Raw genomic sequence first — 22,319 nt, forward strand, 5'->3', positions numbered from 1 at the left:
ATGCTATAAATCAATTTATATCAAATTTTGCGGGCCAAGTCTACCTTTTTATCAACAAATAGATCAAATTTTGAATATAAAATGATTCAAACACACAAATTACACATTTAGACTCTCACCAGCGACAATTAATGTGAGTTATATTAAAATTTTAATGTGCAAGTGTGATAACACAGTTATTCTATTTGCCCTCGTTGTTTCCCTATTAATGTGTTTATTACAATTCCTTTTGCATTTTAGTTAAATCTTCTTTTATATTATATATTTCCCTAATCTACAGTTCCTTTTTGACTCTTCGGCAGCGACATGAACTCCTACACGGAGTCTAACTTCTGCTAGTCTAACTGCTAGTCTCTCCATTTTCCTCCATGATGACTGTCAATGTTTGCTGTACTTTTTTTAAATAATTTTTTAATCCTGTAAACATTAATTTGTTTTGCAATGCTAGAGTTATTTTTGTTATGTCACTTATTGTAATATTAATATCAGCGGCTTATACGACTAGTGATCCGGGGTTTTCTGACGTCTTACCCGGTGGAGTCGGTTTTGAAGTCGGTGGCAGACGATTCAAAGACTCAAAGACGACCAAGCTGATCATTTCCTACCGAGACTCCTCTGAGTTCACCACATAAATTTATTTAGCTATAACCATTGCAGATTTAAATAATTTGCACAATTGATGAAATGCTGTACAATGCACAATAACCAAGAATTAGATTAAGAATTCACTTGTGTTTGAGATGAGTCTTCATGTGAGTTTTGAGGGCTACTGGTTGTATAAATCTCTTCCCACACTCGCTACAGACATGTGGCTTCTCTCCCGTGTGGGTCATTACATGATGCTTTAGGGTTTCCGCCTTTCCGAATGATCTCTCGCAGTGCGGACAATGGAAATCCTTTACTCCTTGATGAACTACCTTCACATGCCGTTTCATATTTTCTTGTTGAGTGAATGTACTAGGACAAAATTTGCAAGGCCAAGTTCTCTCTTTCGTATGGGTATTCATGTGGGTTTTCAGCTCACGAGCTGTAACTTTCTTGAGTCCACAAATAGTACACTCATAGTTTTTAATACCTTTGTGGCGCTTTATGTGTATCCTAAGCATAGCTCTCGTGGGGAATCGTTTATGACACTGTTCGCAAGCAAATGGTTTGGTGACTCCATGGGTATAGCTGTGTTCTCTAAGTGCACCGGGTATCTTAAACTCCTTCCCACAAACCTCACAGACCCACGTTTTCTTGTTAGGAATTATAATTCTGGGATTCTCTGGATCATGCCAGCTTTTCATGTGCTTCTGTAGACCTTCCTCGGTTTCGTAATGCTTCGTGCACCCTGGCTCTGAACATGGGTACTTTCTCTTGACCCCATGAAAGGTTCCCATGTGTCCTTTTAATGAGTCAGGACGCGTGAATCCTTGTCCACAGATCTTACATTCGAAAGCCTTCAATCCCTGATGCTTAACCATCATGTGCGTCTCTAGACGATCTTTCCGGATAAACTTTAAATTGCAGAGTTCGCATTCCAGATATAAGTTCGTACGTTTCTCAGGTTTGATAGTGACGCCCGGATGATCAGGTCTTGTCTTCTTAGAGGATTTAGCGGACTTTTGTCGTTTTTTGATTGTCCTTTTATTGATCTTTCGTGGGATTAATAGACTATCATCCGCTAAATTGTCCTCAACTATCAGTGGCTTCTCATCTAGCGTCATTTGAAAAGGCACTTCATGGGGATTGAATTTTTCTTCCGGAGGGGTATATTTCTTCTCCGGAAGAAAATTTGACGAATCCGAATCATCAGGATCTGTCTTTGTAGCCATCAGGGGATCACTTAAATGTTCTGGTGGGGTGTATTTCTCCTCAGGGATATCCATTGACAGGATCTGTTGGAAGTGCAGAGCCGCAGCGAAACACATTTTTCGGAAGTTGTAGGCTTCCAGGAGGCGATTGTAGCAGGAGAAACATAATACTCCGGGTAGTCCATCGTTCTCATAAATGTCCAGGGATGTGGTTTCTTTGAAGATGTCAGGGAGCTGGACTGTGTTGAAGATGAATATCATTGGTGACTGTTCCGAAGTTTTAATTTGACATGCTCGGCAGTTTTCTGCTATTTCAAAGCAATCCATTTCACTTTTTGACTTTATTGAAATTCTGACAGTGTAAATTTAATAAGTATCACATCAAATTATGATTGCAATGAAGTCTTCTTTGAGAATTTATAGAAAATTGGAATGGTTGCAGGATTTTGAGTGAAACTTTCAAATCACAACTCACAACATTGGGTATACCATAACCTTACTTTTTCAAGGTTTCAGAGAAAATATTTTACCGCCTAATTATTTTGGATCATCTGGTCATGGTCACCTTAGTACTTACTTATAGAAGAAAAACACTTTTTCAATCTTGTCCAGAGCTTTCAATTCAAGTTCGACGAAGTTAATATTTTTGTTTAGACTTTCTGATTCTGAAGATCATTATCTTGTTTGGAATTGGAGAATATCAAGACAGCGGTGGACGCTGAAAACTACACGGGATCTCATTAAAACGAAACTGTACTTCGAAAGCATTTTTGATGAATAGATTTATCTATCTCTTAATCTACTTACTACTTAATATCTTGTAAGGGAAGATGATGATAACGATACTCAGGAAATGAAAAGAGGAACATAGTTTAGTCGATCATTGGAGGAAGTTCTCTTCCAGAACCGAATATTCTGGGCCAGATGGAAAAGTGTTTTCTTCTTGAGAAAAGATTACTAGGACACTAGAAGTTCTACCTACTCTCCATAGTAAACTTATCCGTAGATCCACGCATTTAAACTTTCTTCTTCCTTTAACTGATTCGCAAAGTTGCCTCATAATTTATCTGTGGATACTTACTTCCTTATGAATTTATCGAAATCACTTTTTTAAATTCTTTCTTTACGTAACTGTTACGGCGTTTTCACACTTGCACATTAAAATTTTAATGTGATTCACATTAATTGTCGCTTGTGAGCGTCCAAATATGTTATTTGTGTCTTTGAGTCATTTAATATTTGGTGTTTTTCTATTTATTGATAAAGAAGTGGACTTGGCCTGCAAAAATAAGTTTAAATTTACCTAAAGCATAAATATTTTCACATTAAAAAATTAAAGACAAATTCGCATTAATTTTTCGCATTAATGCTATAAATCAATTTATATCAAATTTTGCGGGCCAAGTCTACCTTTTTATCAACAAATAGATCAAATTTTGAATATAAAATGATTCAAATACACAAATTACACATTTGGACTCTCACCAGCGACAATTAATGTGAGTTATATTAAAATTTTAATGTGCAAGTGTGATAACACAGTTATTCTATTTGCCCTCGTTGTTTCCCTATTAATGTGTTTATTACAATTCCTTTTGCATTTTAGTTAAATCTTCTTTTATATTATATATTTCCCTAATCTACAGTTCCTTTTTGACTCGTCGGCAGCGACATGAACTCTTTCACGGAGTCCAACTACTGATCTCCTCTCCAGTTTTCTCCATAATTACTGTCAATGTTTGCTGTATTTTTTTATAATTTGTTAATGCCTTGTAAACTTTAATTTGTTTTGAAATGCTATAGTTATTTTTGTTATGTCACTTATTGTAATATTAATATCAGCTGCTTATACGACTAGTGATCCGGGGTTTTCTGCCGTCTTACCCGGTGGAGTCGGTTTTGAAGTCGGCGGCAGACGACTCAATGATTCAAAGACGACCAAGCCGATGATTTCCTACCGAGACTCCTCTGAGTCCACCACATAAATTTATTTAGCTATAACCATTGCAGATTTAAATAATTTGCACAATTGATGAAATGCTGTACAATGCACAATAATCAAGAATTAGATTAAGAATTCACTTGTGTTTGAGATGAGTCTTCATGTGAGTCTTGAGGGCTGTTTGTTGGATGAATCTCTTCCCGCATTCACTGCAGGCATGTGGCTTCTCTCCCGTGTGGGTCATCACATGATGCTTAAGGGTTTCTGCCTTTCCGAATGATCTCTCGCAGTGCGGACAATGGAAATCCTTCACTCCCTGATGAACTACCTTCACATGTCGCTTCAAACTCTCCTGTTTGACGGTTTCGTACGGGCAAAATTCACAAGACCATGTTTTCTCTTTCGTGTGAGTATTCACGTGAATCTTCAGTTCACGAGCTGTGACCTTCTTGAGCCCACAAATCGTACACTCATACCTCTTAATACCGTCATGGCGCATCGTGTGTATCTTGAGCTTATCCCGCGTGGGGAATCGCATGGGACACTGAGCGCAGGCATACGGTTTAGTAACACCATGGCTATAACTGTGTTTTCTGAGGGAGCAGGACGTTTTGAACTCCTTCCCACAAACCTCACATACCCACACTTTGTTGGTAGGTTTTCTGGGATTCTCTGGATCATGCCAGCTTTTCATATGATTCTGCAGTCCTTCCTCAGTTTCGTAGTGTTTCTTGCATCCTGGCTCTAAGCAAGGAAACTGTCTCTTGGCTCCATGTTGGGTTCCCATGTGTCCTTTCAGTGAGTCAAAACGAGTGAATCCCTTACCACAGATTTTACATTCACAAGCCTTCACTCCCTGATGCTTAACCATCATGTGCATCTCCAGACGATCTTTCCGGTCAAATTTCAAATTGCAGAGACTGCATTCCATATTGATCTTCTTACGTTTGTCAGTCTGCTCGGTATCTCCCGGAAGAGCAGTTGTCCTCTTCTTGTAAGGTCGTTTGGTTTTTTCTCGGTTTTCTGCCGTCTTATTGATCTTTCGGAGAATTTGGTTACTATCTTCAGCTGCATTTCCTTCACCTAGAATCAGAGGTTTGTCGTCTACGATCATTTGAACAGACACTTCAGGAGGATGGAATTTCTTTTCCGGTGGCGAATATTTGTCTTCTGGGAAGGAATTTGACGAATCCGAATCATCAGGATCTGTCTTTGTAGCCATCAGAGGATCACTTAAATGTTCAGGTGGGGTATATTTCTCCTCAGGGATATCCATTGACAGGATCTGCTGGAAGTGCAGAGCAGCAGCGGAACACATTTTCCGGAAGTTGTAAGCTTCCAGGAGGCGATTGTAGCACGTGAAACATAATACTCCGGGTAGTCCATCGTTCTCATGAATGTCCAGGGATGTGGTTTCTTGGTAGATGTCCGGGAGATTCGTTGTAGCAAACATGAATATCTGAGATTCTCTTTGAGTTTTAATTTGACACGCTCGGCAGTTTTCTGCTATGCTTAGAGACTCCATTTCACTTTTAGTGACTTTTTGTACAGTTTTATATAGAATTTTTACTAAGTATTAGCACTCTTGGGGGACTATAGCCTTTTCTATTGATTGGAATTTGGTGAAATCACAATAGGTCTTTCCTTTTGTTTACATGACGTCCGGAACAAAAAAGCCAACATGGCAACTCCTCACAGCTGATTGGTGGACATTAATCGAAAGAAGTGTCGAAAAGTTTGAACATGTTGTTGCTAGTAAAGTCACGTAAAATTGTAGATTGTTGAGGCTCAAAAGAGCTCTTTGTGTCCCCAATTTTCCATAATTCCGTCATCCGCCTGATCCAAATTATTACAATTCATTTTCCTTGGTAAATGATAAGATGTTCTTTACATTAACAATGCTTAAGTCATACAAATCAATCATTTTTTCTCTAATATCTTCTGTCTCGAAAGTGCCAGAGTCGGACAATCGCACAGGTTTTACACTTTCCCTACTGGAGTATAGTTGTATCATCAACGTAGGTAGGAACTTCATCAACAGGGCACGATCAGTCACTACTAAGCCGGAAACGAATGTGGATGATGTCTTGAGGAGGATCCTCAGGAAGAACGATTTCCCAGAGAGGGTGATCGGGAGACTTTGGAGGGAACGTAGCTCGCAGTCAGGTAGATCATCGCCCCCGCAAATCCTACAGACGGAAAGATTTTACACCCTCACATTCAACCGGCTAAAAAACTGAAGGATTTCTTCACGAAGGTCAGGGACCCTTTCCCAAAACTCCAAAGGTCAGATGTGGTGTATTCAGTTCCTTGCAGTGATTGTGGGTTGCATTACATTGGAACAATCAGCCAGCAACTGCAAAAAAGATTGCAACGACACAAGAGTGACATCAAACCTCCAATTAAACATTAATGCAACATCACTTTGTGCTCATGTGGCAGATACGGAGCATTCCTTTAAGTTCGAGGAGACTGAAATATTGGACTTCCACAGATGCTATGGGAAAAGGATGATGTTGGAGTCCCTCCACATAAAACAGAATCTGTCACACTTGGTAAACAAACGCTCGGAAATTTCCAGTGTGCATAATGCATATGCAGCATTGCTGCGTTGATCTGATGACTGAGAATGAGAGACCACTTTGATGGTTGCATGAAACATGGGAGGCGGTTTTTGACCAAGACAGAAGGTCATCAACTAAATCAATTGAAATGCAAAAAAACACGTTAGAAAATAAATTCAAGTAGGGAACAGTTGTCCTGTGTTCAGTGTCCGGAGAGGTGCTTTCCCGGCAAAATCCTATGTTTACCTGAGTATTTTAGTGAAAAATTATGGTTTAATGTAGAAAATCTTGCATGTTAATAGTTATTTTTATTGTATTTTATGTTTAGTGTTTCCTCATTAGGAGCGGAGTAGTCAAAATAGGACAAATTTCAGAAACATTGTTCAGGATTCTCAGTGAGTTGTTTAAAACAAAGCTTTTGCAAAGATCTACGTGTTTTTCTTGTCCTGAAAGGATAGACAACCCTGACGCAACCGGAGGAAGTTTCAATCTTCCTATTTCCAACTGGAGTAGTGCACAACAAAGTCACATAGTCATGTAGTCTCGTCCTTAAATGGTTGAAAATGGTCCTGACCGATCAGACATAGTAGATTGCATCGGTAAAGATCTTCCTTAAGTGCTAGAATTAAAGAAAAGCTTACGAACAAGAAGGGGTCAAAGTGACCCACGGAAGACAAAGTCACCGGGAAGGACGTAGGGATTACTCAAGATTGGAATACCTACACATTTTTCCGTTTGAATCCATAGAATGCACGGAATCACTCATAAAATTCTGACAGAATCTTAAATGATATTCTTTCAAGAATCACTGGTATCAAATTAAATAGAAATGGATTTACTAGAATCAAATGGACTCCCAGAATCATTCTTTCTTAAAACACCGCGATCAATAATAATAAGCCAAAGTATATAACAGATTTCTATTGATTTTTTTTTAAATTTTCCAAAGAAGATTAATAAATAAACATTTTTTTCACATTTTCAACTAAAACAACAATCGTAGAATGTGTCTCATTTGAAAAGAAATACGATTTCTCCCGTGGCGGATACAAGGTAAAAGATCCAGTCAGAAAAGACGGTTAAGTCGGACACCCGGGATACCAAGAACAAAATCATGAACAGTGAGGCATTACATTTTATCCTATGTTCAGTATTTTGTACAAATTGAGTTGTCAAATATTTAGGATTGATGAGAGGCTCTAATTTAGAGGCAATGATGCAGCCAGGATTTTAACAAGAAGGGAGCCAAATTGGAGAACTATTCAAAAAAGAAATCGTTTTTCGAAATCAAAGAACGTGAGTTCTCTCGAAAATTGAAAAAACCCAATTATTTATGACTTTGAGCTTACATAACAATCAATAAAAGGAAAAAGGAATCCATTTACGACCTGTTTTTCGAAGAAATCTCTAGGGGAAAGTGCACCTTTGAAATTGGGATTTTTCAAAGTGATTTACCTTTTCGATCTATTTGTGTAGGAAAATTATATCACGAAAAGACTCAATTTTATTTAAAAATAGTTGAAAAATCCCAATTTCAAAAGTGCCCCACCTTCAAAGGTGCCCCACTTCCCCCTATGCCGATTTATACGATTTTCTCGGATATAGACAAAGGGTACAAAATCGTTTTCATGGATTCGAGCAAGTTTCCTTTCCAGGAAATGGCATTTTAAGCTTGAGAATCACAAAACGATGTTCTTAGAGACCAAAAAGTCTTTTAGTTTATTTGAAAAATCAGAATAAATCTTATTTTAATCCGATTTTGATGATTTTAAGTGGTTCAGACAGCACATAATCAGTTGAATTCCATAATATTAGCTTTTTTGCATGGAAAAGAATTTAAAAGCACCTTCCGTTTTTTTTTTAACTTTTAGGAAGATTTCGACAAGATTTTTATTTAACACTTGGAAGGACCCTAGTGGCAGCCGCTGCCAATTTAGTTTTCAATGTTATTTTTTATAGTGAAGAATATATCATTTCGCCTGGACGCCTGATTGAATGCGTGCAGAATTTATCTAGCTATTTTTTCGTTATAAAATTTTTAATAAAAATTAAATAATAATGTAAATATATTGCAAAAACAAAAAACTGCACTCGGAAGGACCAAGTGGCAGTTGCTGCCATTTGCATTTTATATGGGAGTTTGACGTTCTGCAGATGTAATTTTCTCGATTGTTAGTGTATAAAAGCCCTAAAAGAACAGTTTGAAAGTGTTTTTGCTAATTATTGTGATGAAATATAGGGAAAAGTGACATACCTTTAAATGCGTCAAAATCAGAATGCTTCAATTTTTCTCTTATTTCCCAAAGCTAAAAATCCATTTTGTTAAGCGAAATTAATAGAAAATAGTTAATAGTATTAACTATTTTTCATAAAGTAGAATTTTTCCTTTGAAAATAAGAGAAAAATTAAAAATTCAAAGGCTGCCGTATTAAAAGGCACACCACTTTCCCTGACTCCATGATTCTGATAAAGATGAAAACATCGAATGGTTGAAAATCTTTAGATACAGTACCCAAAGAAATGAAATTTCAGGTTCAGACACCAGAAAAGAACTGACTAAAGCTCCGAATGTTAAAATGCAATTAAAAAAATATCAAAATATTATGTAAAATTCGATAAGTGCCAGCGGCTGCCACTTGGTCCTTCCGTGACACTTTTAGTTAGGGTTCTACGAAGTGTTAAAATTCACGTCATTTTCTGATGATATATAATTATTTTCAAAAACGAAAACACTTACAAAAAATTCAGTTAAAAATTCTGTTAAAGAAAAATTATTATTCACGTGTTTAAAATCAAGAATTTAATTTAAATTCAATTTATCGGTTAATTTCGTACGCTGAAAGTTTCCTAAAACCACAAAGAAGGCTTTTCCTTGAAGAAAATAGCGGAGAAATATCGAAGCGAGATGAGGAAAATATCGGGGACAAACAGAATCATAGAATGGAATAATTGAGAATCAGGCAATACCGATTTGAATTACTAAGAGAGTCACACATTTGGAATCACTAGAATCACATGGTATAAACGGAGTATGGACACAAATTTTCGATTTTGAGTAACCCCTTGGGAAGGACAGGAAACTCAGACCGTTCTTGATGATTTCTGTTTTATTCTTCTAGAACGTTCCGAGAATTGTCCTCTATCGGGTATCGAATTAGCAGGAAAAATCACGTACAAATTGAAAATGTTTATGTTGCATTTGGACTGGATCACAGATGATGATCAGTAGGGGAATTCTTTAACAATGTGAGAATGTCTGTGAAATATTTGATTGAATTGTAATTTTGTAATCCGTTAAAAAGATATTTGAATTTGGAGAAAGACGTACAGTAGACTCTCTCTCAATTGGGCATTTGGAGCAAAATGTCATCCGGTTTATCGATGGATTTGGTCGTCAAAGCCTCTGTAAATTCCACAAAAACGCTCAATTATAAAGAATCACGATAAAATAGGAAGAACTACAGCGAATTTGAGCAAATTAGCTTTATAATTTAACGTGAAAATTGTCAAAAAAAATTTCTCGCCCGATTGAAAAACAGCCGATTGAGCGAGAGTCTGCTGTAGTAGGCGTTGAAACAAATTTAGTCTGTGAAAAATTATGTAACTGTGAAGGCAGTGAAAATTCAATTGAATAAAGAATTCAACTATTATCTACATTTTCCAAATAATTTACAATGTCATATGACAAATTTTCATGATAAATTCGGGAGCAGAATAACATTGAAGCCCAATGAGCATCGTATGGCCATTGGAAAGCGTTCTGTTTTGAATGAAGTTCTTGGTAACCTCATCAATTCGGTTATTCGAGATCTTCCGAATATACAACTTAAAATTAAATAAATTTGCCATAAGACATTGTCACACTGTTACAGAAAAGATATTAAAGGGATTTCTAGGTGTCTAAGCACCACAAAACGCACCCTTTTTGCATAAATTTACTAGATCTTCGGAGATTTTATTAGAAAATTTGCAAAAGCTCAATGTTACTATTCGGAATGATGTTTTGGTGGTGGTGAGATCTTCCAGATGTTTGTGGCATAGCGGAACCAGATGAGGAAGAGATCCTTTGCCATTTGCAGCCAAGAGAATATTGGAGTGACTTTGGAGCCTTCAATCTCTGTCCAGTTTACAGCAACTTCATCGATTTTCATGCCCAGAGCCTGTGCCAGGAAGAGAAGCTCCACGTCGAAAGCCCATCTCTCCACATGCATCAGCTGGAAGAGGACTGAAGCGGCGGTGCGGGTGAAGAGCTTGAATCCGCACTGGGTATCTTTTATTCCCCGGACACCAAAGAACCACACGAGAGTGTGGAAACCGTACATGAGGAAGGTCCGGAAAGCACTGCGTTGAGCAATTGACTCCTGTTCGAGATGGGCACGAGATCCAATGACCACAGCTTTATCCTTTGGGTCTGAGATAATGGTCTTTATGCTGGATTCGAGTTTCTCATAATCCGGGAAATGAGTGGCTCCATCGGCGTCTACGAAGAGAATGTACTGACCACGGCAGGATTGGACACCGAGTCTCACAGCTCCTCCCTTGCCTCGATTCCTGACCAGAGGCAGAACTCTCACATGGTCGCATCCATTGGCCCGGGAATACTTATTGGCCACCTCGACGGTTCTGTCTGTACTTCCGTCGCTGACGATGATAACCTCAAAAGAGAGAAACGGGCGGGTCATACGACGCTTGTTGAGATACTCCAAGCATTCGTCCAGCATCTTCCCCAGGCGATCTTCTTCATTGTAAGCCGGTACAACGACACTTAAATCAAGTGCAGGCTCTTTCTCAATTGATGGAAACTCCTGCCGGGTCTGCGTCACTGGATCCGTAAAGTAATTTTCTTCTTTGTGACGGATAATCCGTGGATATGGGGTGGTCATGTACTTCAGGAAGATGAAAAGCTTAATAAAAAGAAAATATGTTAATTTGAGAAACTTATTTATTATTAACTATATTTATTTTTGATTTATAATTTTATAAGATTTGAACAAGATTGTACTAGATTTGAACTAGATACTAGACGCAATATTAATAAGAAATTAAATATCAATGAATATCGAAAATAAAGATAAATAATATAAAAGATATATTGTTAGGGTATATTAATAAATAATTTTAGAAATATGTAAGCTTAAACAAAATCAATAAATTTAATGAAAATACTTACTCCCATAAGAAATCCTACGGATAGGGCTGAGCCTACAAATGCACAAAACTTTACATATTCTAAAAAATCCATTTTTATCACTAATATTTCATATTTTCGGTGAAAAAGAGAAAAAATACAAAATATTTCCCCTTCTGCCACGTTAATTTCGACACGGCGTCATGTCAAAATCACCTGTATCGAAATGTCGATCAATGTCGAGCAGTCTCTGAAAAGGCCTTTTTAGTTCAAATCGTTCAAATTGAATCGAAGCAACCACAGTGCAACATTGTGTAATTTGTCTTTATTCTTGTCTAATATATTTTCAATGGTTTATTCGCTGTTTTTTTACACTATTTATGACACTTTGACTGCAAAGTACATTTACGCATTCGTACACAGAACACCAAACCCTGTGAACATGTCATGAGGTGTCTGGAATCAAAAATATTTCAGGTAAGTTCAGTTCCTTCCTAAATAACTGCATTCCATTTACCTTCTCCACTGCCCATTGGATCCCTTGAAGCACACAACATACTTGACCCTTGAGGTGGTGTCCGGAACTGCACCCCCATCCACTTCACATCGATACCTTTTCTTCTTTACCCTCACCCCGGAAGACGCCGCCACCGTGGGGCGTCTTGTGGGCACTGGAACCTTGTTTGATGATATCCTCGTAGGCTTAGTCATTTGGGTGGGAACTTTCTGGTTCAGGGCATTTTGGGTTTGCAATCTGATCAAAGCGGCCAATTTTTGAGCTTTAATCGCTTCATCCCGAACCCTCTTGGCCTCTTCCAGTGCCTTCTGGGCCTCATACTGGAGTCTCTTGTTCTCACTTATTGTAAATCTGTTCTGAATGGCCGATGGATTGCAGGATGCAAAAGTCCTGGCATCGCAGATTTTAGACTGTGAATTGAAAGCCGTATAGGGAGGACAAGAGTATGACAGCAGTCCTCCTGTCTTGGGATTGCAGACAAAGTACCGTGTGCAATCTGTGGCATTTGGCTGCCGGACTCCCATTGAACAGGACAGGATTTCTAAGCTACTGGTCAGGGAACCATCCGTGTCACTAAGGAGAGGCAGGATGGTATCCTTGTAGGTATCGTAGCTGAAATAATTTCCCCCCAAATTGATAACTTTATTTCTCCCGCCTTCGACATCCAGCAGTTGATTGGCCACTTGGGTAAATCCTGGCGGGGGTTCTGAAGGCTTCTGGAGACTCGATATCGTGTCCATGATAGATTCCTTGCTTTCCATAGTATCCTCACTCTCATCCTCAATAACTGAAAATGAAAGGTTTTTAGTAATTTTAAAAATTAAAATTAAGGGGGGGGGGTCAATGAAGATCAGAAGTCGATATCTATTCCCTATTTGTTTCTAGATCGTATCCAAAAACATGGAAAAACGTTGAATTGATGAATTTTATATATTGCTCATTTTTAAGACAGATAAATTAAAAATACTAGGTATCCATCTCATTGGTGAAAATTATATAATTTTACACTAGAGCCTCGCTATAGTCCATATTTGGTTCCAAATTTGACACTTGGGTCGCACTTTCATGTCATTTTTTAAAATTATCAACGACTTTTAGTATTGAAATTGCTCGACGGCTTTCAATTTCTTTGCGATTGTGGTACACGTCCTCTCTCTCTTCATTATGGATCGCAATTATCACAGCAGTCAATAAAGTTTGGCAAAAATATTAAAATAATTATGACAAAATTGCATGTCGTGTACTGAAAAACATAACTTAAACTAACTAAAACACTAACTAACACTAAAAACATAACATAAAATCAGTGTTTTGAAATCAACGGTCGATAAATTGTGGACTATAGAGCGATGGTCTATAGCGGGGTTCTACTGTAATTCTAAGCAACGACAAGCTTCACTCTAATTATAGCGGGGATCTTTCCGTCTAATGACGGATACATTGCGTAATGACATCGTCTTAGTACACTAAGACGGTGGTGGCCGCAGAAAACACTACACACTCTTGCATCTTTATTATTTCGTACTTCTAAAACATTGTGATGGGTAAAATCTATCTATGTGTCCATATTTTAAATAATTATTATTGAAGATCTTTACAAAATGAACTCCTGTAATTCTTGTTTTTTTTTCTAATATCGCTAATATTTTTTTTATTTTGCGTTCAGAAGAGTGAATTTTCTATGTTGAAATTCGATATTTAGTCGAAATAAGAAGGAATATTTAAGTCATTTAAGTAAAAGAAAATCTAGTTGAAGGAACAATATTCAAAGCGGCAGTTTCATTTTATTTTAAGTCATTCAATCTTTAAACGTTAAAATAAAAATAGTCTACTTTAAGAAAAACGTTTATGAATTTATTAATCATAAAGGAATATAGAACGCAATTGAACCAAGTGATCATTAAAATTTTACAATTCTGTTAGAGGGCGTCAATGTATCAGCACTGGCAAGCCTTAAAAGAACTTCCATGCCAGTGGCCTCCATCATAAGATTTATTCTATCTCTGTTTTTGGTTAGATTAAGACGTTCGGTATCAATTCTCAGTTGAAGTGCGAGTATTAAATAAATTCTGTAAAACTAGTAATCTCTGTGTGGTTAGGATCAGGCCACTTGATTCACCCTTCGTCGACAACGTGGGATATTTAATACAAATTCATTCCTGTACAATGTAATTAGCTTCACAATTGGTTTATATAAGGCCATTGTCTTTGGATCCAAAGACAATGATAAGGCTAAATTATGTCATGGCAAAGTTCAGTTTTATTTAAAAATAGAAGGGAAGAGCTTTGTTTTAAAGGCACCCTAACTCAAAGGTGCTCACCTTCCCTTATTATTGATTTTAATTATAATAATCATTATTTTTAACCGTTTACCGGTATCATACGTTTTAGCATATCCAGATTAGCAATTCGCACTTGTCAATTCTTCGTCATTTTAGCAATGGTTTTTTGTTACTGAGTTTAGTAGCAAATTAGTTTTGAAATTAATCTTTAAAGTAGAGTAAGATGGAGTAATTTGGAATCATGTATGTTTTGGAATTTTGAGATTTTCTTACTGAAAAAAGAAATTTATGGCTCCGGCACACCTTTTAGATCAGGAAAATTTCATGAAGTCAAAATTCGACTCTCTTTCTTTCTCACACGCTTTGCATATGTCTATCTCATTCTCTCGTACTCTTCTTCTTCTTTTAAACATCACACCAAATTCAATTTAGCTCAATCGAATTTGAAGAGCAAAAGAATGAGATAGACATTACAAAATGTGTGAGAAAGAATGGGATGCGAATTTCGACTTCACGAAATGTTCCTGATCTAAAAGGTGTGCCGGAGCCATTAGGAAAGAGTTAAGAAATCTCAAAGTTCCAAATTAGACATGATTCGAAATTACCCTGTATTACCTTAGGGCGAATTGGGACACTTGATACCTTTGAAATAAGAAAATATCATCCGACGAGTTATGCACTAACAATGGGAATCGTGAACATCGGGGAAAGAAAGGTCAGAGAAAATTTAGATTTTTTTCCAAAGCCTTGGAGTTTGAGCCAAAAGCTTTATCTAAATTTTTCAAGCTGACCCTTCTTTCCCCGACGTTTACCGATCCGCATTATTACTTTGAAATAAGGTTTTGTATTTTTTCTCGTAATTTTAAGTGGAAAGTTCAGTTATTTATAGCTTCAGAATTGATTTGTAGAGATAAATTATATTACGTCAAGGTTCAGTTGAGGAATTCTCTAACAACAACAATGTCATATGGCAAATTTTTGTGAGTAAATTCAGGAGCAGGACAATAGTAAGAGCTGCTGAGTATCGAATAACCATTGCAAAGAGCTCTAATAAAAACTTCTCAATTATTGACATGGGTAACATTTTTGAATAGTTTAGCCGGATTTATCACAAAAAAATTCTAAATTTGTCATATAAGATTGTCATACTGTTACAGAATTCCCCTACAAATGTACTTAAAAATAAGAAAAAAACCGAATTTAAACTGTGCCCTAATTCAAAGGTTTCCCAATTCCATTTATTTATATAAAAAGTTTATAGAAAAAAAGTAATTTAGAATCTCCTTAATGTAGGGACTAGTGCCACGTTTTTAAATATAGAAACACAAAGCTTACAAAGCTTGGGATCGCACAAAGCATGGGTAAATTCCCCTACCCTACCCTAATGTTATTATATCTCGCACTTTACGAAGAGAGGAATATATTTTATATTTTTCTTTATTTAAAAAAATATATTTTTTTTATGGCGGATATACCGTAAATCGTATTAGTAAATTAGTTAGATTAACATAAAATTATTAAAAATAAAAAAAATATATTTTACAAAAATATATTTTGCAAAGGTGGTAACACTATTTTACTGCTTGACCTCAAAGATAGAACAGGTTTATTATCCATTTTTTTTTCAACTTGTGACACGACTAGAGACCAAACGGTAATAGCTATCGAATTCTGGTCTTCAAGGACCCCTCTATAATTCAATATTATCTAGAGGACAGTCTTTTACTTTTTCCCCTACCTTTTCCTATCCCTCTAAACCGTGTTTTTGGTTTAGTTAAAAAAACAGCTCCTACAATTTCTTTCATTTTCGAATATGTTTTAGAAATAGTCATGGTGGATATTTCGTTCTTAGACCCATGACCGAAGAAAGTTTCTATATCGAATTTTCGAAGGTTAAATTTCAGTTAGAAGGTCCAGAGCATATTCTCCGATTTGCTTAAATTTCGATGTACCAATTTTCTTAAATTAGGATTTTTTGAAAGATCTTAAAATTTCCAACGCGACTGTATCGAACTCAATCGGTAATAAATCGGGAAAGTACCCGTAAATGATATAACTTTCTCGAATTTATTTTTTTTGTTTGTCCATATGCTTTTTACTCGTACTCATGCTGGAATATTCTAAAATGTGCTTTTCTTAACCAATTATTTGAAACCAAGCCCGTATGAACCCATAAATTATGCGAAAAAATAATACACGGAGAGTTCTTTCTCGTGAGTTCGAGTACTCTGCAAAGCAGGGACGCTTTACTATCTATTTTTGATAATTAAGCATATTTTATTAACTTTTCATAAAATTTGTTAACAATGTACTTTTCTTTTTTTCAGGATATGGCGAATCTCTTACTTCAATTTTATTAAAAAAAAAATAAGAATACATTTTTGATCCTTCGAGCCGTATATTTTTTATTTTTAGCGCACTGATGAATTTTCTATCCTTTTACTAGTCTTCTTGAACTTCGTGGGATTCATATACTATAGGTCATGCTTGTATTTAATTTACAAGCATGATGCAGGTGTTTTCGGTAAGTATACGTTTGGTATTCTTTTTCTTTTAACTTAAATATTGTATTTACTTTTCAATAAAGAAGTATATAATGCAATAATTCAATGTTTTGTTATATTTTAATTCATACCATCTTCATCTTCAGTCTCATAACTCTGACTGTCCTCATCGGGCAGTGTCTGCTGGAAGCGTTTGTCATCATCATGCCAATTATGGCTAGTCTGGATTTGTTGATTATTTCCACTGCTGCTCCCAAAATTGTAATTAGCAGGTTGAGTTTGACCGCCTGCCCCAGATTCAATTGGTGCACCGTAAAGCTGATAGTGAGATGTAGCTCCAAACGTTGGTGGGGAAAGATAGGGTTGATCATGAGTTTGATAGATGTTACCTTGGCTATTGTATGATTCAACTGATTGCGAATCTACAGGGTAATTGGAGTATGAGGAAGGAACTGAATAGGTGAGAGGAGGATAGGGTGGATAGTAATTGATCCCTGGGGAATAGGACAAAGGGAAGGAATCCACATGAGGGGTGTATTTTATGCCATAACTATCGACATAGTAATTTAATTGTGGAGATGGAGTGCTCGAGATTGGTTCTTTAACAGTCACAGATATAGCTTCTGGTTTATCTTTCATTTTCGTGGTATTTTTCTCCCCTTTTCTACTTTCAGAGTGCATCTGGGATGAAGTTGGATAGGGGATGGGAATTGTGTAGATTATAGGTGGAACCACTTGATGATTGCTTGAGACTAGTTGCTTGGAAAGTTCTAAAACGGTTTTGAGAGTGTTCTCGGATATATAGGGCTCGACGGGTTTCTGTTGAGGATTAAGGGTTGGATCCTTTGGTCTGGCCACATTGAAAAGAACAGCTCCTTCGGGTCGATTTACTACAATTTGGGAATTTGAGTAGCGGTCTGGACGGAAGGGAATTTGAGATACTCCTGCTGACTTCAAATGAATTGTTGACCCATCCGCTTTAGATGGTATGATTTTCTGTTTAACTCTGCTCATTATTTGAGGGTTCTTCATTGTTCCATGGGTTTCCTGGAGATGATTCTGCTGGGCCAGAATTTGTGACAGAGTATCAGGATGTATCTTCCCATTCTCTGGGAGATTTAGTTTATTTGAATTAATGTTGGAATTTGGCTGATGCTGGATATTGTGATGGGCTAGAAACGAGTTCAGATCATCCGGATGGAGGACAGGAGTTTCAGGAATTGTCTTATTCTTATGGAAATTATCAATTAACTGTGTCAGTCTCTGTAGATGCGTTGTTAGTTCAGAGTCAGTTGTTGAACTTATTGGCAATGGTATCAGTCCCACTTTTTCCTCAGCAATTTTCTCTGTAAGAATTTCTGGAGCACCATCTCCACTGAACTCATCTTCTAGACCAAAATCCTGAAGTTGGGGTTCCTGCGATATAGTCACTTCACTTCCATCTTCCTCCGGATACGGTCCCAACTGTTCACTCAAATATTCCAAATTATTCACACCATAGACATTACTGTCATCACTTGCAGTGGCACTTTGATCCCCTGGTAGGGTACACTCCCAATCATCTCCTGGGAGAACACACATTTTGAGAGCAGCCTCATAAATTAGGCCAGTGTCACATTGATTTGGAATCCACACTAAATTCCCCGATGGGAGTTGTACACACCGAAAGTACTTATCACATCGCGTTAAATGGGGTCTCGTGGGTTCAGGACAGGATTTACTGGAAATCAGTGGAGTGAGAAATCCGAGGAAGACTATCAACACTGTAACACCTATCATGGTCTTGAACACTTAATCCATATCCACAGTAATCCACAACAGCGGTGTGAGGCAGATATTAACACTTGCAAACACGACCTCTGATATCCGACTGAAAGAGTTTTTGGTGAAAAGAGAGTATTTTAAAGTTTGGTGCACTGGGAGGGAAGAAACTGAAAAGAATCTTGAGCTACCAACCTAATTCCCCACTATTCATCATATCTATCGGCGTCGCTTGAAGTGTCCAAGTTAAGCATGATGAGCTTTTAGAAGATCTGATTGTTATGTTAAACATATTTTTTGATAAAGAAATATCATTTTTGGTAAAAAAAATTAGCAGTTTTCTTAGTTAAAACTTAAAAATGTGTAAGTATAATAAGAATATGTGAGTGTATATAAAAAAAATTATCAAAAGTCACTGTGACCCTTGTCTAAAATAGGATCCTTGCTTTCAATTTTTCCTTGTCAAAAATATTCCATTAAATTCAAGCATTATCATTATAGCACAATATCGATATTTGAATTTATCTTTTCTCGCTTCGTGGAAAGCTTGTGTACGAAGTTACGCACGGAAAGTTAGGCATTGCGTCGATTTTGATAATATTTTCTTTTATTACTTTCCCTGAATTGAATTATGAGTGACAAGTACTTTTCTCAGATAACTACACTGTATTAATAAATGAAGTTTGTAAATAATTATTGACAAAAAAGCTAAATTTATAGGGGTTACGGGGGTCAAGACGACTTTAAAACAGCATATTTTTTCTAATTGTTGTTTTTTACATAAATAGAATAGAAAGAATAGATATAGAAAGGTTTATCCGCCTTGGGGGTTAAGATAGAACAGGAGAATGGGGAGTGCATAATGGGCCCATATAAGTGGCCTGGGTGCAGCGGTATTTGAATTTTTAAGAATATTTCATACACAAAAATACCATTTTTGACCGTTTCGTCTTGTAGAATGTAGAATAAGTTTTGATCAAGCAATCATAAAATCTCAAAAAATCAGGTTTTAATGAGTAATTTTTTAAAATTTTTAAATGAAAAATTTAGAAAATTTAGTTAGGTTAATGTTGTACTTTTATATGCCTAAGAGCTTAAATGAAATTTTTTTTAATATTCTGAAAAAATAGAAAATATTATATTGTTATAGTCTCCTTGACCCTGAATTATTTAATTTAATTAATCATCAAATAATTCCAATTTCAACTCATTAATAATAATGCCAAATTGATTAATACATTTATATTCTATTTTTTTTTAAAGATGTTAGAGAAAATATTTAAATTTTTAGAAAATTATCGTTTGACTTTCCATACGATTTTAACCAATTGCAGTAAGCACTTCACTCGATCATTTTCGAGGTTACGAGATTTAGAAGCGTTATCGTATGTCAATAATAATTCTTTCTTGGACATGGCATTTTATTGTTTATTTTACGAATAATTGAAGTCAAACTTCAGTTATATTTATTTAAGTAATGGTCCTCATTCTGCCATTCATGGTTATGTATAATAAAATTTTTATAAAGTAGAGTAAGTACTTTTGGCCACTGTAAGGTTTCATGTGCTTGTAAATTTTATAATCTTTATTTAAATAAAATGAAATTTTGTACAAAGATACCTTAAAGCCCTTTCTTTCAAACGAACCAAGAGAATAACCAAAATTTTTTGGTTATTTTAGTGAAAAATGCATTTCATGCAACTATGCATGTTTCAGTACTTTTGGCCACTTGTTTCCACCAGAATTTTAATAAAATTACAGAAGAAATAGCTTTCGAAAACTTTCACAAATACACAGCACAAGTCCTATTCTTATTTAACACCAATTTTATGTGATTATTATAGTATTAGGTGAGATTCTTAACAATCTCACCTACTATAATCCTAACAAAATTTCATGTCGTCCGATCGACCTCAAATTTGGCCAAAATGTGTTTCGCCTTTTAAACGACTTTTTGCACACTTTCTATTTGATGTAAAAATCAGTCAAAAGTCACGATTGTTTTTACTGAAATCCGCGAGGTGCGCCACGTGTAAAATGTATGGGAAAATGAATGGCCAAAAGTACTTACACAGCCGAAAAAAGTAAGCTCTTTTAGCCACATCCGATTTTCATTTAATTTGTTAGAAAATCTTATTAAGGATGATATCACAATAAAATTTAGTTAATTGAGAAATGGACTTTCATTGAATAACATCAAATATTTTCATCAAAAATATGAAATAATGCAAAACAATTTCTCTTAACATTAACAAGTTTCTTAAGAATCCCATGTTTTTTTTAGTGATTGTTTACCTTGTCGAGAATTTCTTTCAATAACTTAGAATTAATCAAGTCGATACAAAATCAAATATGGTTTTCTGATTCGTTAGATTAGAGGTCACAAAATAGGACCCATTTTCCTGTTCTAAATAAACTTATAATTGCCTTACAATGTGATTTTACTTTAGGTGGCCAAAAGTACTTACATGGCTAAAAGGGCTGACTCTACCCTATGATCATGATTTCTTATGTTTCTGGGCTTAGATTAGGCTATAATTTAGAATTAAGAATGATTTAACTTATAAATGAATTAAACTATAAGCTTTTTGTAGAAGCTCTTTTAGTAGTCACAGAGATGTGTAAATATAGCACAATATGCAAATTATTGTGCTATATTCCGTAACAACAATCCGTTCGCCTTGACTTTGCTCTCGACATCGATCAGAGTCATCCTAGTCCTCCTAGTCAGTCGCTCATAGTCATATCGGTTTTGCTTCCTTCACTGAGACTATTACAAGTAGTGCACTCTTAAAGGGCATAAGACCTTATACAGGTATTAAAAACACTTAATTCTCATTATAAGCCTTTTATAAGTGCATTAAGAAACTTTCCAGAGTTTTCATTATATAAGACAGCTAGAGTAAGGTAGGGTAATTCGGAATAATGTCCATTTTGGAATTTCGATGTTTTCTCACTGTTTCAGATAGCCAAAGAAGAAAAGGAAATCACGTAGAAGAAGTACAAGACTTTACATTCGAGAGTACTTCTTCGTTGGTTTTTTTTTACTATTTCCTACTAAAAGTGCTCGGGAAATCTACTTGTTCCAAATTAGCCTCGATTCCAAATTACACCATCTTACTCTATTTTTCTTCTAAGTTAAGATGTCTTTTAGCATATAGGGCAAGATATTCCTAGCACTGCAGATGTATTCTTCACACTAACCCCGTTTATCTCCTTGAATTATGACTTAAAAGAAAATAAAAAGTCCTCAAAGCAAGAGTTCAAGAGCTGTGATTTCTATTTTCAAAAGCACCAACTAAAAGCCCACAGATGAACTGTGGATTGTGCACCTCTAATTTCTTGAGCTGCTGGAGATGGTAACAATATGACGGTTTTGTGCAAAACAAATATAGTTCATCGTCTGCATTTGAAGATTTACAGTCGGTGAAATGATATTGGAGGTGGATTGACTTCTAAATTAGCACCCTTGACCGCTAAAAAAAAAATGTATGAGCAATATGGCTCGCACAATTTATCAATTATCACTTCTTGTATAGACGTGAAAACTTTTCTCAGGTCAATGCGGAGGCAGAGCCTCATTTCTTTCGGGAAATCTGGACAATTGTAGCATTTGTGTGGACATGAATTTCATTCATCAATTTAGAGCAATGTTGGTAACTTTTGTCTTGACATTGAACAATGACTGTTGATAATTAAATGAGGTACAACGTGAAAAACTGGAATAGAATTTCGTCGGAAGCAAAATAAAGTGTGACGAGATTTTTGGAGACTTCTTGATGAATTGCAAAAGGAATGAAGAACGAGACATGTCCATTACTGGGT

The 22,319-nt window shown here is 36.1% G+C and overlaps 4 protein-coding genes across 4 annotated transcripts; all 4 read right to left on the reverse strand.

The window, feature by feature from the left end:
* Positions 1–597: 597 nt before the first annotated feature.
* LOC129805968 (gastrula zinc finger protein XlCGF57.1-like) lies at positions 598–2,277 on the reverse strand. Its single transcript, XM_055854259.1, has one exon. The coding sequence runs from the start codon at positions 2,121–2,123 to the stop codon at positions 726–728; it is 1,398 nt and encodes a 465-aa protein (XP_055710234.1). The 5' UTR covers positions 2,124–2,277; the 3' UTR covers positions 598–725.
* A 1,469-nt stretch (positions 2,278–3,746) lies between these two features.
* Positions 3,747–5,499, reverse strand: LOC129805969 (gastrula zinc finger protein XlCGF46.1-like). Its single transcript, XM_055854260.1, has one exon. The coding sequence runs from the start codon at positions 5,261–5,263 to the stop codon at positions 3,875–3,877; it is 1,389 nt and encodes a 462-aa protein (XP_055710235.1). The 5' UTR covers positions 5,264–5,499; the 3' UTR covers positions 3,747–3,874.
* Positions 5,500–10,224: 4,725 nt separating this feature from the next.
* On the reverse strand, positions 10,225–11,647 carry LOC129805980 (dolichyl-phosphate beta-glucosyltransferase). The gene is made up of 2 exons (XM_055854271.1): positions 11,473–11,647; positions 10,225–11,206 (listed from the first exon to the last, which is right to left on the reverse strand). The coding sequence occupies exons 1-2, from the start codon at positions 11,542–11,544 to the stop codon at positions 10,289–10,291; spliced, it is 990 nt and encodes a 329-aa protein (XP_055710246.1). The 5' UTR covers positions 11,545–11,647; the 3' UTR covers positions 10,225–10,288.
* Positions 11,648–11,754: 107 nt separating this feature from the next.
* Positions 11,755–18,595, reverse strand: LOC129805939 (uncharacterized). The gene is made up of 3 exons (XM_055854225.1): positions 16,865–18,595; positions 11,948–12,734; positions 11,755–11,886 (listed from the first exon to the last, which is right to left on the reverse strand). The coding sequence occupies exons 1-3, from the start codon at positions 18,510–18,512 to the stop codon at positions 11,805–11,807; spliced, it is 2,517 nt and encodes an 838-aa protein (XP_055710200.1). The 5' UTR covers positions 18,513–18,595; the 3' UTR covers positions 11,755–11,804.
* Between the last annotated feature and the right edge of the window lie 3,724 nt (positions 18,596–22,319).

Source organism: Phlebotomus papatasi, chromosome 3 (genome assembly GCF_024763615.1).
Source record: "Phlebotomus papatasi isolate M1 chromosome 3, Ppap_2.1, whole genome shotgun sequence".
Classification (NCBI taxonomy): domain Eukaryota; kingdom Metazoa; phylum Arthropoda; class Insecta; order Diptera; family Psychodidae; genus Phlebotomus; species Phlebotomus papatasi.